This window comes from Pocillopora damicornis, chromosome 7, assembly GCF_964200805.1.
Source record: "Pocillopora damicornis chromosome 7, jaPocDami1.2, whole genome shotgun sequence".
Taxonomy (NCBI): Eukaryota; Metazoa; Cnidaria; class Anthozoa; order Scleractinia; family Pocilloporidae; genus Pocillopora; species Pocillopora damicornis.
Window position 1 is genome coordinate 24,816,136 of NC_142676.1, and position 16,926 is coordinate 24,833,061.

The 16,926-nt window shown below is 38.4% G+C and overlaps 3 protein-coding genes across 3 annotated transcripts; 2 read left to right on the forward strand and 1 right to left on the reverse strand.

Moving 5' to 3' along the window:
- Positions 1–12: 12 nt before the first annotated feature.
- On the forward strand, positions 13–1,375 carry LOC113667262 (protein CEBPZOS). Its single transcript, XM_027183073.2, has 3 exons — positions 13–177; positions 326–370; positions 521–1,375. The coding sequence occupies exons 1-3, from the start codon at positions 18–20 to the stop codon at positions 592–594; spliced, it is 279 nt and encodes a 92-aa protein (XP_027038874.2). The 5' UTR covers positions 13–17; the 3' UTR covers positions 595–1,375.
- LOC113667256 (DDB1- and CUL4-associated factor 5) lies at positions 1,016–7,018 on the reverse strand. Its single transcript, XM_027183067.2, has 8 exons — positions 6,644–7,018; positions 5,994–6,137; positions 5,709–5,745; positions 5,144–5,283; positions 4,703–4,835; positions 4,071–4,284; positions 3,367–3,561; positions 1,016–2,838 (listed from the first exon to the last, which is right to left on the reverse strand). Exons 1-8 carry the CDS (start codon positions 6,870–6,872, stop codon positions 1,618–1,620), a joined length of 2,313 nt encoding a protein of 770 aa, XP_027038868.2. The 5' UTR covers positions 6,873–7,018; the 3' UTR covers positions 1,016–1,617.
- A 44-nt stretch (positions 7,019–7,062) lies between these two features.
- Positions 7,063–16,861, forward strand: LOC113667236 (dynein regulatory complex subunit 7). The gene is made up of 18 exons (XM_027183044.2): positions 7,063–7,248; positions 8,041–8,206; positions 8,692–8,817; positions 9,445–9,639; positions 10,078–10,236; positions 10,341–10,559; positions 10,939–11,058; positions 11,359–11,428; positions 11,605–11,733; positions 11,930–12,058; positions 12,550–12,613; positions 13,010–13,166; positions 13,755–13,970; positions 14,411–14,521; positions 14,624–14,734; positions 14,965–15,159; positions 15,697–15,836; positions 16,695–16,861. Exons 1-18 carry the CDS (start codon positions 7,184–7,186, stop codon positions 16,774–16,776), a joined length of 2,454 nt encoding a protein of 817 aa, XP_027038845.2. The 5' UTR covers positions 7,063–7,183; the 3' UTR covers positions 16,777–16,861.
- The last annotated feature ends 65 nt before the right edge of the window (positions 16,862–16,926 follow it).

Sequence of the window (16,926 nt, forward strand, 5' to 3'; positions counted from 1 at the left end):
ACTGACGTGCATGCAGTATGTGTTGCTTATATGAACAACTTATCAAGATGTTATGGGTACTCAGCGACATGGCCGGCAAATCTGGCTGGAGAAAACTCTTCAGAGCAGCAATTGTTGGAGAAGTGGCGCTCTTGATAGGATCTTATCGAGTATGGCATCAAATGAACACCAGTAGAGGTTAGCTTTCAAAAAACTGAATTTTTTTAAAACTATTTAGGTTAATTTATGATGAGGGCTTTTAATTCATCTCTCATCGAATGTTGCAGTGAATTAAATTATTTTAACCATCTTCGCAAGGCTTGTCAATATCTCTTATTTCAACCAGATTACAGAAAGTGGATGGACGACAACTACCCAGCCATTCTGGAAGGTTAGTGTAACGATTGTTTCTCTCCCGCGATCTGAAAGTTTGCCTATGGCATGCAAACATTCCCCTGTGAGCTATTGGCGACAAGTCACATGAAGAGAATACCCCCATTTTTATAATTTTGGTAGTTCTCACCGATTTTCTTTCTTGAAGGCTTCTACAGATCAGCAGAGTTGGGTGGTTATAGGGGAGCACGTGAGGCTGATGCTGAGGCTTGGGGAAAGTAAAATGCTTGCCTGGCAAGATCAAGGAGGCTCTAAACAACGGGTGTCAACTGGCACTTTGTATGGTCAGTTGTGTTACCCAAGGAACAAGAAACTGGAAATCATGCCCAGTTGAACTTGAGTGAGCAGCTTAAAAAGAGCCTCTTCTTGGACAATTGCATCAAGAATAGGATACTGTCAAACTTGGACAAAGTCAGGACAATAAGTTCTCAAACCCACAAGAAAATTGATGAGCTTTTATAGAACAGAGATATGAAAAAGAGGTATAAGAGAAAGCAATGATCAGAAAATGCAACTGATCTCAAATATAATAACTTTGGAATATTACTCTAACCACAACACTGTTAGCTTCCACCAAGTGAAAAGGGTTGGCAAGTTATGCCAGATTTCTTATATTGTAAATAGTAAAATGTAACCAAACAAGTTGTAACTGATCAGCTGTTCTATTTCAACCCATCAAGAGAAGTGGAAATCGTTTGAAGACAAGAGTCACAAAAACCAGTTGCCTCCTTGTCCCACATTACCACCTGATTCCAAAGAACAATATATTCCACTTTCACTTATCATTGCAACCTTTAATAACTTGAGGCATTGGATGGACTGACTACCTTAGGATGAACCTGAGAATGGTTTCAAATGAAGGAACTGTTTATCAAGTCTTATAATCCATAGCTCATAAACCCTCCTAAGTGAAGTTTTGAAACTCAATTATTGTTCAACAAGTAGTTCAGAACTTGTTAGGTTCCTAAGGACACTCATGAATATATTATTTCATGCTTGACCATTTTACTTGTGTTCATGGATTTTCCTGAAGCTTATTTGGGATGTTCATCAAGCAGCAAGCCTCTCACTAATCCTTCACTTCACAAAATCATTAGTGTTACTCCCCCCGGCAATTTAAAAAATGTATCCAGCAAACAAGGGAGTGTTACTTTGGTAACCCCAATTTCTTTTTCTTTTTTTTTAAAACCAAGAAAAAGTATATCACCAAGATCCTGGAAGTTGAAGGGTTTACATGAAAAAGGATTATCTACTTGATTCCTCATGATCATCCCCCTGATCATGAGAGCTTTTTTTGTTTCCACATGGGTTGTAACTGGAATGATCTGCCCAGATGCTCTCATGAGAGGTAACAGTTTGGTTACTCACATGCAAATCTGAAGAGCAATCTGTTTGAGAAGCTTCACACCTATCACTATTTATTATTCCTTCTCCATGTAAAATGTTGTTTGCATTTTGACTGTCTTCACCATTATTGCCATCCAGCTGTTGATAATTCTCTATGGTTCCATTGGTGTTGACCTCAGTTGCCTTGCATACATTTCCCTGAGTTTTTAGGTTATTAGATAAATTCTTTGAATTTGCCCTGTTAAGTTTTCTTCTTTTGTGTGACAACTTGCAAATCTCTGCATCATCACTGCTGGATTCTGTATTCTCTCTGTATCCTTTTGACTTCCTGGAATCTCTCTCTGAGTGGCTGCTACTACCACTACTACTGCTGTTGCTGCTGCTACTGGTTTCAATAGAATTGTCCTTATCAGCTCTTATTTGTATTTTCTGCTTAGTATAGTCACTTTCATCAGCACTTTCTGATGAAGAAGTATCATCTACATCTTTTGATCTGTTTCGAGATCTGTATTGTCTTTTTGTGTGAGTTTTGTGTCTTTTAAACTGAACTGTAGATTGTGTAGTGCCTTCACCACTCTCAAGATCACTAGGTAATGCAGGCCCAACAACCTTAACATGATTGCCTTCCTCGCTATCTGTACTACTGCTACCTGCATTAAGTAGATCACGAATAACAACAGTGTCCCTGAGTTTTCTCAGCCGTCTAAGCACACCTTGTCCTGAACTGTTTATAGCTGCGCGTCCCTCTAGTGTCTCTGAGCTTGGACGATGAAGAAGTTCTCTCAAGAGCAGGTGGCTCATGCTGGTCTCAGTTGTATCACTATCACTCTCTTCACTGCTATCAGGCTGAAGGATAAAACTAAGGTGGAAATCATCCAATAAGCTGTCCTCTGAGTCAGAGTGGAGATTGTCTTTCTCACGCTGTATTAAAGAGTCAAAGAAAGCTAACATACGAGGGTCTTCTGCGGTTGACTTGCTTTCATATTCATCATGATTAAGAGGTAGGCCACCAAACTGAATAAAACTTAGGTAATCACTATGAGAATAAAGTTCACGGCGGCTTTTATGGCTGGTGTCCATCTCACTACACCCTCTTGGCACTGGGAAAGGACTCCATACCTGGAGGAAGTAAAATTTCCAGGTTGATTCTACACTGCCTTGAAACTGCATTCTCTAAATGCTTATTGCATGAAATCATACAGATATATATTTTATCATAATTACAATTGTACGAGAAGAATATTGGAAGAAAAGAACACTACATACTCCATGCGCTACTCAGAGCTGTCAACAAGACCAGTAGCTGGCCAAAATGCATGGCTGATCTGCCATCTTTGGCTGACTACTTTCACCTCACTTAACCATAAAAGGTGAGGAAAAAATCATACAAATATTGTAATACCACTGAAGAAACTTGCACAGCAGCCATTTCCCAATTTTTGAATAGAATGAGTGCATAATATTCCAGTAACCTCTTTAGATAAGTGACTTGATTCCCCTTTCAGAGTTTGCTTCAAGGTTTGTGCAAATTTTATGATTCCCAGTCTCGTGTGTAATCTGACTACACAGCATTGTCCAAAAAAACCAAGTCGCCTACTATTTCTTACTTGCCTTTCTACTCTCAAAGTTTATGACAATGTAACCAACCTTTATCACTTTTTCTACTCCTGCTGATAAGAGCATATGTGTCTCGGGGTTGAAGCGAACTTGGTTAACAATGGAGCGGTGACCATGAAGTACCATGAATGCCCTACCAACAGTCAGCACCCTGTCATGATCTGCCCAATCATCTGGCACTTCCCAGATGTAAATATTGAAGTCATCAGAGCCAGACACAACAAACTTAGAGATAACACAAATAACAACACCTGTCAATCTTACAGTCTGTTACTGAGTCTCCCAGAATTCTAAATCAAGAAACAATTTGTGTAATTACAACTAATATGGTTTGATAATATCCACAAACATGGATACAGACAACAATGCGAGTTACCTGCCTTAACAAAGTTACCAATTTTTACGCTCCTCCCCCCACATAACCCTTCAAGAAAGTTTCCCACTCTTGAACAGTGCCCCCCCCCCCCCTCCACTTCCCTCCAAGGTTGTAGATGCTATAAACTAAAGAGAAAAGATGTTTTGCAGCTCAGGATCAGCCGTCATTTGTCTCAGCACACAGTAAAACAATCACCTAAGCCGGGACAAAGTTGCTGATTTCTACAACCCACCCCCTAAGAAAAGTTACATAGTACTCTCTCACAGTGCCCTCCTCCCCACTCAATTTGTAGAAGCTAAACATGTTTTGTAGCTCACAATCAGCTATTCTTTGACACTGCCCTGGGTAAAATAATCACCTGATCTTTGCTTCCTGCAAAACAATTACTCTTCATGGTGCACACATTATTGTAGCCGGGGTGGTGGAACTCAGCCACAGCTGAAGACCGAGTAACATGATAAAGAACTGGAGGAAGGCGGCGACGAAGGGCAGTTATCATGTCACCTGTCCTGTTCCATTTTAACCCCATGGCACACATCTGAGGTGCTCCATAACTGAACTGCCTTAAACAACTAAAGAGTAAATCAACATTGATCATCTCTTGATGTCTGTGCTTAAGCTTTTTTCAGCCACAGCAAATACTTTATTATGATGTTCTAAGGTTTTTCTTAAAATGTTACCTGTAAGGTTAAAGAAACAGAGGAGGGGAGGGAGGAAGGGGGCTTTATGTTATTTCCAAACCATGAAGCAACTGATAGTGCATCTACCCCTCCTTGACATGTTGTTAGTTCATGGTGGGCCACCCCCCTTGCCATTAATCAAGTTTCCACCCCACAACAGCTAGCAAGAAATAGACATTTTTTTCAGCCATACAGTGAACACAGTTTCTAATATAATAAATAATTTTTAAATCAGGGGGGTTGGAAACATGCTTTTTTTGAACTGTTGGGTGAAAAAGTATGGAAAAGTAACAGATAATTTGCAACAAACCTGATTGGAACCCTGACATCCCAAAGCTGGACACCTTTCTTGGAGTTAGCTGTTGCAATCAAACTAGGGTCCACTGGATTGAAAACAGCAGCATGGAAAGCTGATTCATGACGAGCAATACATGTGGAAGAACCTATGGATACATTAATGAGATTACCTTTAACATACTTACCTCTAAAGAAGGCTGATATTGTCTGAACAAGATTATCTCTTTACATTTTGGTACGTTTATGAGTTCGTACTGAGCGCTGGGCAACAAGACCAGGATCTTCTCCTTGGAGGACTTCTGTTTCCATATTCAAAACTCAACTCACTAACATCATTTGTTTTCTGTGCTACTCTCACCCAGAAGATTACACAATATGATCAACAAAAAAATGTGTGTTGTTAACCTTTACAAGCAACAGTTTATGAAGAAAATGGGGCAAAAAAGTTCCATACCACTAACTGGAGATGCCCTTATGTCCCAAAGCATAACTTTTCCATCATCAGAAGCTGTTAAGAACACATTGTTATCCTCTGGGTGAATATTAAGGCCATAAACTGGGTCATCATGGTAGTACATGCCAACTGTCTCACCACTTAATATAATTCAGGAAGAAAAAAATGTTAAAAACCAGAGAGAAAGAGGTATTTAGAAGGCTGTGTACATTAGCAAAGTGGTGGCCTGATGGTTAGTACTCTGGAATCCAAGTCAAGAAGTCTAGGTGTAAGACCAAACAGGGTCATAATGTGTTGTGTTCTTCGACAAAACCCTTAACTCTGACTCAAAGTACCTCTCTCCACACATGAGCATATGATTGTCCATCACCTCATAATTTTGTCTGGTTTACCCACTATTTGTAAATAAATATCTATTGGACTCCAAGGTAGAGAGATGTACTGTTATCCAGGCTGCACTCAAAACCCATACAGATGTGTTGGTTGCTTTAATTCTGCCTGATTGGAGTAAGTTGTTATTATTACAGAAAGTTGCACTCTTGTTCGAAAATGTTATTGTACTTACGTTGTGAAATCGTGCCTGAGGGCTTGATTGTCATTGCCTGTTAAGTGGAAAAGTACTGATAGAAAACGCTAGCACTACACAGATTGACAGTTAAATACTTTGATATGATAATGGTTACTGCAACACACTTTCATGTCTGAAACAAAATTTGGTTCAATAAAACTTTGGTAACATCCAGTTTGGATGCTGGTTAGAAATTCCTGTTGTAGTTGTGTTTATGTTCTAATAATATGAGGAGAAATTTTAAATGGATCCCTCTATGACCTTAAGGCATTATAAACCTACCTGCTGAAAAAATATGCCTGTTGTCATTATCAAAAACAGTACAGAAAATGTTAGACTTGTGTTCTCCCTTCATTGACACTGGAGGTTGAGTTCCATAGACGCACTTTTCGATGTTCCATACCACAACACGACGATCATCACCACCTTAAAACAAAGGTTTGAACAAAATAAACTTCTACCTGACTAGATCTGCTATAAAAACCCTCTAAGTGCAGTTTTGCAATGCAAAAGTTTCACTTAACCCTTTCATTCCCAAGATCTCAGTAACTCTCCTTACTATCCTATTTTAGTTCTGAGAATTTGGTATTGGATCAGATACTAATCCTCTCATTGTTATTTTTCTATATTCTCATCAATTTTCTGCTTGATGTTGTATTGATATTTTTAGGAGAAATTCTGTCTTGATCACTAATAAAGGGTTACAGGGCTAAGAGGTGTTCCCATAGGAGAACATGACAATCAAGTCAAAGTTTGATTGGATATCCAGTGTAGTGTTGTTGTTGTTGTTTTTTTTTGGTAGTACCTAGCAGTATCACCAACAGCAAAGTTCGACCAACGTGAATCAAACGTGCAATTAAGTTTATGATTTATATGATGGATTCGCACAATGAACAAAAAACGTCATAATAATAGAAATATCACATCCAAACCTGAAACAATGAATTCTCCGCCATTATTTGAGAATTCTATAGCATTTACACAACCATAATGTCCCAGTAAATCAAGGTGATAAAGGCTAGAGCACCGAGCAAAGTAATCTGAAAGGAACGACTTGTACACCGCAGAGCAACCGTATGTTTCTGCTAGGCTCTGATACTGAGGAAAGCTTGAAAGGTGTCTAACAGAGCCTCCACGCGCAGGATAGTTCTTAAACGACATTTCTTAACGCTTGGTCGTTTCCGCAGGGCTTTACAGAGGTAAAAGTTCTCATGTCACGGTTTCCACAGAGTAGCAAAACACCTCTTCGGTGCAAACACAGAATCAGAGCAGAACATATGTGCAACTACTCGCGGGAGATTGGGTCCTAGTACCCGAATTTCATTCTCAGTCTTTTACCGGCTTTGAAAAAGGGAGTGGCTACCAAGCTGTCGTTGCTAAGAAGATTCAAACAAAATTATCGAAATTATTTGTGAGGCAATGTGTAAAGTCAGGGTTTAAATAAAGGCGAGTGATCATTTCAGCCAACTGATATGGAGTCCCTGAAGAAGGAATTAGCAAAAATTCAAGTTACTGCGCCAGATATCAGTACACTTCCGTGAGTTGTTGTCATCTTTCACCGTGGCTTGTAATTTCAAGTTTGTGTACGAATCGATCTCTAATGCATATGCAGACAGCTAACTAAAATTTATCTCTATAAAGTTTTGGTTCACGCATTGTTATTAAGAAAATGGTAGAATATTCAGCAGAACACGATCGTACTACCATAAGTTGGAGACTCCTTGTACAGGGGCGTACATAAGATGAGTGGACTGGGGTGCATAGTGTAATAGACTACCTCTGACGATCTTGTTGGTGGACCACCTCAGTTCATGGCTTCCATACATTCATTGTGTTATATAAGTTAAGTCGTCCAGGATGGCTCAAAAAGTGACATTAAAAATTAGCTTGTGTAACATCACCGTGTGTGACACTCAGAAAACCATGAACACCAGAACTGTTCATTAAAAGTTATTGCCTTTCAAGGAAGAAGTAAATTGTGTGAGAGGAGGCCAAGCTAGAAACAGTTATGGTGTTAGTTTGAGAATCTGGCTTTTTTCTTGCATGCCCTGAACTATATAGAGATCGGTCAGTAAACAATTGACCAGTCTCAATGAAATGAAAATGTTTACAGTTGTCAGACTTTAGGGAATAGAGGTTCCTGGATAATCCTTGTTTGAGAGCCTTCTTTCACCTCTTGAAACCCTGGCATGTGTCTTCCATGTTATGTTAAAAGTCTCAAAGTGTGTTCCTGGAATAATCCTTTGTTTTAATACTCTTTGGACATGAAAATAAAACTTAATACACAAAATCTATTTACAGTTAATATATATTTTCTTATCTCTTGCAGAAACAAAGATGCAGACAGGGCCTCTCTTCCTGAGTCTTACAAGTCCAATACTCCAAAAGAGAAGCTTCTGCTGTCGTTTTGTGAAAACTTTAGACGTCAATTTGTTCACCTATATCGTGATCGAAAGCCATTGTTTTTAAATCCTGTGAATGAATGTGGAATAGAGGTAATAACACAGGGGAATTACTAAATGCATTAAAAGCTCAAAATTAACAAGAGTACAATCACCTTTTCAACAGGAGACCCTCAATTTTTCTTTTAACCCTTTAACTCCCAGAGCAAATTTGTAGTTCTCCTTACTGTCAACCACATAATTCTTATAATGTTAGTTCAGAGAATTTAGAATTAGATCAACTAATTTTACCCAAATTGACATTTTTCGTTATCCTCATCTCTTATCTGGTTGATGTTGTAGGGGAAATTCTTTCTTGGTCACTCAAAGGGTTAATTAAGATTTTTCTTCTTTTTGTGGAGAAAATATCAAAATGTTTTGGAGATTTAGCTAATTGAACACATATGAGACTTGAGAATTGTTCTTAGGATTAGGGTGAGAGTTCTGAAACCAGGAGACTTTCAGGGCTGACATAGATTGGTGCATTTGATTCAAAATAGATACTGGATTATTTAATTATGCAATTTTTCTGGTTTCAGAAATTTGTGTGTACAGCAATTCGCCCAACTCTTCTGTCATACAAGGAGATCTATGATTATGATGGCTGTGCACAGTTTGTTTCTGACTATTTAACATTTTTTCCATTAGATCCACCAATTGACTTGGTAAGTCTACTTTTTTTTATGAATAAAAGAGGTTTCCTCATATATCTTATTTCAATGTTCTCTTTGTATAGTTACACATTATGTTTATGTATATTAGATTCAGTTTAAGTTAAATGTTATACAGCTTGTGTGACATTTGTATTTCAATGCTGGGAATAATTACTGATTAGAGTGGTCTCTGATATTAGCCTGTTGATTTGCATAGCAGAATTCCAGGTTTCCTCCCCGGTAAGGTCATGTGTAGAATTCTTGGGTAAGACACTTTGCTTTCACAATGCCTCTATCTCTGCCTAGGACTCTAAACCTCATTTTGGAAGTCACTTCTCTTTCTGAACACACCCCCCCCCCCTCACACCAGGGAGAGAAGAAGGAAACCATGGGTTCACATGGTCAAGAAGTTTCATATCAATACCCCTACAGTCGCAACAAATGGTTAGGTTAGAGAGGGTAACAGGCAGCTTGCATTGGAGCAGTACGCTGTCCCATAAGAGACTCGCAAAACTCCCAGTTGCTTCATGCCAGAGTGAGTGTTGGGGGGATCTTGTAACTTGTGTGCCAAACTATATCTTTGACATGCTAAGCTCTTAGCCATAGGAATAACCTGATATTATCTTCTTGTGTTATCAGCCAAGTGAACTGGTGTCCCCTACAACTATCCTAACTCGTCAAAAGGGAAACTGTTTTGACTTTAGTGTGCTGCTGTGCTCTTTGCTCATTGGGGCGGGTTATGATGCTTACTGTGTCTGTGGATATGCAACCAGAGAAACAACACTTATGGATGAAACAAGGGAAATATGTCCTCTTCTGAGGAAAAAAGATGAGGTATGTTAACAAAACATGCTTCTTTGAATGGGGAACTAGGCAGTTATTAATGAAATTCATCACATAATATCTTTATAAATACCCCTTCTTGTAAACCAAATGCATTTACCAATTGCTTTTACTATACCTGCAGCCTCAAACTCATTGCAGGAAAAGTGGTATAGCTGTATTGAAAACCTAAAATTAGCCTGGAACAGGAGCCATTACCAATAGGCTCCTGCTCAGTATTAATTCTTCTGAAAATATAAAAAACTGGATAAAATGCCTGGCCATCCATGAGTTGACTGGACAAAACCTATATTTGACATATATTGTTTGCTGAGCAGCTGTTATTTTGAGCCTTTTGTGTCTGCTTAACACTTGATATATACTTACAGTTAGTCGAGAAATGTGATGCAAAAAATAAACAGTTTGACTTTAGGTTGTTTTATTAAAAAGGTAACAAAAGAAGAAGTGAAAAAAGAAGTGAAAAAGTACACTGTGAAACCTCCCAAAGATTTAAGAAGCAAGTTTGAAGCTAAAGTTGAGGCGAAGAAGAAAGCAGAAGAAGATGGAAAGGAAAAGAAGAGGCGCCAGGAAGAAAATGCAAGAATTGCCGTGAGTCTCTGAAAAGGAAGTCACTTTTAATTAATCAAACCAAATACTTTGAAGTTAGATCTTGTAAAATATCATTTTTGTTCATATTGAATTACTTTTTGTAGGAGCTTGAAAAGCCCAAGCCAGACAAGCTGCATGGTTTAAGGGTGCACTGCTGGGTGTTGGTCCTATCAGGAAAACGGGAGGTTCCCGAAAGCTTCTTCATTGAGACTCTGACAGGCGTTTGTCACCCTCTCACACATAATGTTTATCTTGGTATTGAAAGTGTTTGGAATCACAAGAACTATTGGGTTAACATGCAGGACTGCTCACATGGTGTTCAGGTAGGCAGTGATGATTAGGTTTGCAGATCAGTATGTGTGGCCTTAAAATTTATTGATTGCAGAATTTTGCCAAAAATTAAGGAGTAGATTTGTGCAGATTTTTTGAGGAAACGTTAATAATTATGAAAGAATTGGATCGGTGTCAGTCTCTGAGCAACTGTGTACCTACCCCTCCCCTAGCCCAAAAGCATTCCACTGATGACAAGTTAGGGTTAATGTTTTGTTAGGGGAGGGGTAAGTGTGCATTTGTTCAGATAATGACATTGATCCAAAAAGTTTCTGGTGGACTGGACATTAATTTTTTAGGATTTGGTTTACTTTCATAGTTTCTATCTTGTTTGTGTACTGTGGGATGAATTTGTTGTTGTTTTCTTCACAGGATCTTGTTTATGATCTGGGTGATGCATCCAAATGGGAATTCATGTTTTCCACTACAGACAAACCTCTGTTGATGATTCCTGTGGATGAAGCAGATCCTCTTGACATTGATGATGAAGAGGTACTGTATTCTGTGTATGGTGGTAAAAGGGATAGTCAGACTAAATATATTTGGACTCTTGGGGGTGGTTAAAGTACTTAAAGATGGTAACATTATGAATTGCTTTATTTAATTAGATGCTTTTATGAATCCAAAATGAGTCCACAGATGCAAAAAACAACTTAATCAAGATTTTTTTCTTATGAATTTTAACCAAAACAGATGTGAATGCAGCATAAATCTTTCAAGTTTCAGTGTGTTGATATGGAAAATTTGTTTATTGAAAATTCTGGAATCAATGTTTGTTTTTTTGTTTTTCAGAATGATGATGATGGATCTGATTTTGATCTGCCTCCTTCTTGGGTTTCTCTGATTGAAATTTCACTCAAAGGTAATAAAGTTGCTTGTCTTTTATTAAGAACAATGGTTAAAAGACAATATTTTTAATTTAACTGTTTGATTTCTTTTTTTTAATTTTCCCATTTTCCTTTAATTCTCCAAACAGGAAGGGAACAAGTTGCTTCCAGAATGATAAAACTGATGACTCATTTTTTTTTTCAATTTTAGAATTTCAAACCAGGTGTCCTTATGGAAAGAAAACCAAGTTGTACAAGAAAGCCAAGATAGAGAAATTGGCTGAGTATTTGTTAAAAGATGGTCTGGTGTCTTCACTATCAAGTTACAATGATTATGAATGTGAGTATCCAGGTTTCAAGAGGTTTTTCCTTTTGATTCTTTTTTTTGCATTTTTGTAAGCATGAAAGGTCAATTGTGTTGAAAGGAGATTTTTATTAAAAATAGTTGCCCTTATCTTTGATACGAAGGAAAAAGAACCGCGAAAAAAACTCCACAAAATCCATGTCGGTAATTTGTGTTATTTTTGCTGTTGTAGTAAAAGATCTCGTTGAGAAAAAAGAAGTCTACAAACACAGGGTTGATAAGCTGGAGACAAAAGTACATAACATGACCACCGGACTTATCACCGAGTTCTTCACACCAGGGAGGCTGGACTGCCTCAAAGGTCAGAAACAGTTCATAACATCAGCAAAAGTCTGTTCCTTGCGCGTTTTCTCCAGCCCTGTTGTTCGTACGGGCGAGAGAATCATTCAGAATGCGTTCTCGTCTTAAAGTATGCCCATCTTTTGCAAGGCTAAAGAGTGTGTGGTTTTCATTATCAACCGAATTTCCGAACGTTCCGTCGACTTCTGAACATCACTGTAGGGCCTAGAGACTTTCCGACCACTTTCGATGCTGCCGCAGATTCCTGAGAAAATGTTGGAATCTATTGTTTCAGTTTTGTCATCTGATTGGTTTTCATAGCCTCGTTAGTCTCGGTTCAGATACATGTTCTTAATTCCGTTTATTGAGAAGGTGAATCGTTCTGACCGATAGACTTGTTTTGCTTTTAATAGTCATTGAACCACTTGACTGACCGAGTTTGACTCGGATGGAGAACTCTGAAGCTTAAAAGTGACCTTTTGTTTCTTATTCAGTTACATTTTTTAATTATAGAACATACCTACAAGGCGAGCTCACCCGGACCAGAATCCGACAGAACGATGCTCTTTCACTGCAGGTACTGTAAAATAACAGGTTAATCTTGTTTTTATTTCGTGACTTCTCCTTTAAAGTGGATGTTTGTTTGACGCTGTATGAACGCATTAATCAAAAAAACTTCAATTACATTCATTTGGCAAAAAGAACTTTCAATCAGCCTTACCAAGCGACTAATTTTTCTAGGGTTACTTACACAAAACTGACCAACCCAATCACAGGAAAGAACCATTGATTGGCTCAACCAAAACTGATTAGGAGTCAGTCTTCGTTTCCCATAGTGTGGTCCTTAACAATTTAGATAGTTTGATATGCATAATTTTTAAGAGAAATCCAGTTTTGTGGTATTGTGCGAAAAATTTAAAAATCGCATTTCGATTTTCTTCAGTAACCTTACTAATATGGAATATTTTTTCAGTGCGCGAATTGACGGCCTTGTAAAGCGTGAAGAATCGCCTGAGGAAATGACAGAGAGTTATGTTGATAGAGACGACTTCATGTACTATCGACAGGTTACTTTTGGTAAACGGGTGAAAAAGTTTGGTCCACAGGAGGCAAATTCAAGACCAATTGTGGTAGGATAAAACTGGTTTCAACTGACATTTTCAATTGTAAAAACTAATTGCTGTTTGAGTAGGAAACGTGGAGCGAGTGTGTGAGAAAGAGCGCGGAGCGTGGATCCCGCGAAAGGTGGCTGTAGACTTTGATGCGAGAGGCAAGCTTGCCTGTGGTTACAAGTCTACTATCACAATAACAATTATCATTTCTGGAGAAAGGAGGAATGCAGTTGCTTTTAAAAAACCCAAAGAATGTGTATTTTCTTTTTTGTCAGCCCACCCCCTCGCGTTCGCTTTTGTTCGGTTCTCGGATGATCACAGATTTTGAGGAAAATTTTCCCTCCTTTAGGAATTCCCCTTGAAATGTCGCCTCTAAAGCCTCTTTATTGGGAATTTCTTTGGTATTTGATGATAAATCACTTGCATGCTTTAAAAATCCGGTAAGCTTCACAATGTTTTGCTTCCCCCGAACTTTTTGCTGCTACACAGTACCTATTATACAAATCGAGGACAGTTGAAGGCATTAGAACCAAAAATTTTGAGATGGTGCTCATATAATTATATGGTTTATCTGTAACGGAAATGTTATCTCTTCTTTCTTTACAGAAAATAGTTGAGAGATTTCACCGCAACAAAGCTAAAGAAGCAAACGAAGATGTTGCCGAAAGAGTTTTCCTCGTCTCTGATGAGCGAATTAACTTGACATTTCACTTGGAGGACAACAGAGTAACAGCCTCCACAAGGGAATTCATCCGCCCTCCACACACCACAGAAAAAGGAGGAACACTGACCATGACACCCGATATGACAACCACTTTTCAGGTGAGTTTTAAAGTTATTATCAATCTAATGTCAAAACTGATTCCAGATTGAATGGTTTTTCTTAACACGCTCTGTGATTGGTTCTGAAAATACGCGCCATCCTGTTAGCCAATCAGAATCCCAACTTAAACCTATCGGAGATTGGTCCCACGCGTTTTCCCGCGCTTTCAGCAGCTTGCTTGGTTTTCTTTGAGTTATTATAAGCTCCTCTCAGTGTTTTCGCTTGTTACGATTAGACGTGGTAATTACTTTTTTTTTTTATTTACGATACTCAATCGAAAAGCGCGCTATCACGTCTGCTTTCAAGGAAAAAGGTAGGTCGCAGAGCGCAATTTCTACTTAGTATTTTCAAATCGAGATCACAGTAATCTCATAAACGCAATCTCATTCCCTTTACTTTAATTTTATGCAAGAGAGGATAACTTTTTTTATGTCATTAGGTGGATCCGCTGATCAAACCTCATAAAAACCTCCATGTTTACGAAATGTTGGTGGAACTCGTGGATGCTGAAGAACAGAGCACGAACCAGATAAGGGCGTCAGAAGAAGAGGTATCATATTTCGTTTTGTTTTAATATTCCACTATCTGGATTTTTACTTTCTTTATACACTCGGTTTAGAATGTTTGTGCTAAAAATCATATAATTTTGAAGGTGAAAGAAATTCTCCAGCTCCGAATCAAAGAAGAAGCTGCATCCCAATTGATTGTTTCAGTGTATGATACAGAGAGAAACGAAAAAGCCAAGCTGCATCGCCAAGAACTGGTAAGGTGATTCAATCTAAATACAACTCTTTTGAGCCAGATCAACCAATCAGATGTAAGCTAAAACCAACTGCGATTTTTCACCTGCGTTTTCCTGCGTTTCAGACAGGTGGAGTGTTTTACTTTGGGCTCAACCAATCAGATGCAAAACTAAGACCAAACAACCATTGGAGTCTTTACAAAGTATCATTACTATTCGATCGATTAATCGATTCATTTTTCTGGCACCAGGAACGTAAAGCAGCAGAGGAAGCAATGAAGAAACATGAACTTGAGTTAGATTACCTAGCGCCATTCCTGGCACAGATTGGTGATCCACCGCACATCAGCCGACAGGAGGCTTATAAACTCAAAGAGGAATGCCTACAGGATTTAAAACACCGCCTTATTGACAAAGCAAACCTCATTCAGGCTAGATTCGAGAAGGTTAGTACGGTCAAAGCCAAATTGTGAGTCAGTTTCCAGATTTTAAAAGTTTTGAAATTTCGGTTAAAGCTCAAAGCCTAATTATTAGTAAGGTTGACTTTCATTTTTTTTTTTGCCACATTGACTGGAGTCCCCTTTTGAGAAATCTTAATCTGACCATCATTAGAGTTTTTGTGCAAGCTATACTTGTGTACCTTCTAAAAAGAAATTAGAAGATAACTTAAAATATTGCTGATTTGGCGCATCATGAACTGAACACTCTATCTCGAAAGTTATCTTGAAGATTTACCTTACATGTTTGTGTTATTATTTGTCATCACGGATAATTATGTTGTGGTGCAAATTTTTACGTCGTTTTATATATTGTTAACCAGTTTGATTTTCATTTTTCTTAGTTTTTTACTCGTTATCACGAACTAACACAGTACAAAATAAAACTAACATCTATTCTAAATTTCAAATCAATGAAAGATTGTAGAGCGTCATATTCGTGGGTTTGAAAAATTTCGCTGCCTGACTCTCGTTACCTCACTACAGGAAACTCAAGAATTACAACGCAAGCAGAGTTGGTATCAGCAGAATCAAGTGTCCATGACAAAAGAAGACGAAGAAGAATACCTCAACTATTGCAGCGAGGCCATGTTTAGAATACATATCCTTGAACAACGCCTTAACAGGTACTACAGTGCACAAAATGCCACTACCTCGTAAATCCACTGGTATCTGTAGCTTGAAAGTCTGGTAACGCTATGCAAAGGTTAAATTGCTGCCTAGTGCATTGTGTACTTTTTTGTTAGGCCTGGTCATTGCATCGCGACGGTTGTCTGTCTTTCGAAAAAACGAGATATAAGTGTACTATCAATGCAAACGAGGACGAGAGTTTGTTAAAATAGGAATTATTCGCGGATTTGAACGTGACACGTTTACAACCTAAGGCGAAATGAACCCTGATTTTACTCTTTTTGGATTGTGCCTTACGTCAACGCTAAAGAAAATCGCAAAAATATCGTGTCTACAGTTAATGAAAGAATTTCAAATCAGATTTAACCATAAGGCCAAACGATCAAACGCTAAGAAGTTAAATTTTAGGCGCTTGCCGAAAAGCTCTCCTTTGAATTGCTGGGTAGAAATATCGTATTGTTTATAATAGGGAAATTTACTTCTTTCTTCGACAAACACAGCTCCGCACACTGTACAAAAACGTCCCAAGGTCGTGTTGAGGGCCTCGCCAAGAAAAAACTAACTGAAAGAAGAGGTGTTATTCCCTCCTCGCGCGTCTCATCCGTTGGGCTCACCACGCGCTTTGTTTGTGCTTGCCTCGCCCTTTCCATGCGTGCACCTCGCGCTTTTATCTGCTTCCCCTAAGGGGCGGAAAACCTTATATTTGTTTAATAGCGTGGTAAACTTTCTGTTCGTTTTTCTAAAAATGATATTACCGCATTAGCTCGGATATTTTCACTTTTCTTAGCGGCAACTTCATAATTATGACTAGTCCGCCCCTTTCATATTTCTCATGTCTATTTTCTTTTTTCCAGACATAAAGAACTGGCTCCTCAAAAGTATGTTCAGTTGGAACAAAAACTCAGGACCGATCCAAGACTTGCAGAGCATTTCTGATCTGCTGTGGATATCAACAATTGTACTATATGTATATCATTGTATTCACTCACAGTTTTTGAATAAATACTAAATGAAGCCTTGATCAGGTTTGATTACCTGTTATTACAAACCATCTGTCAATGCTGGAAAAAGATCACAATTTTATTA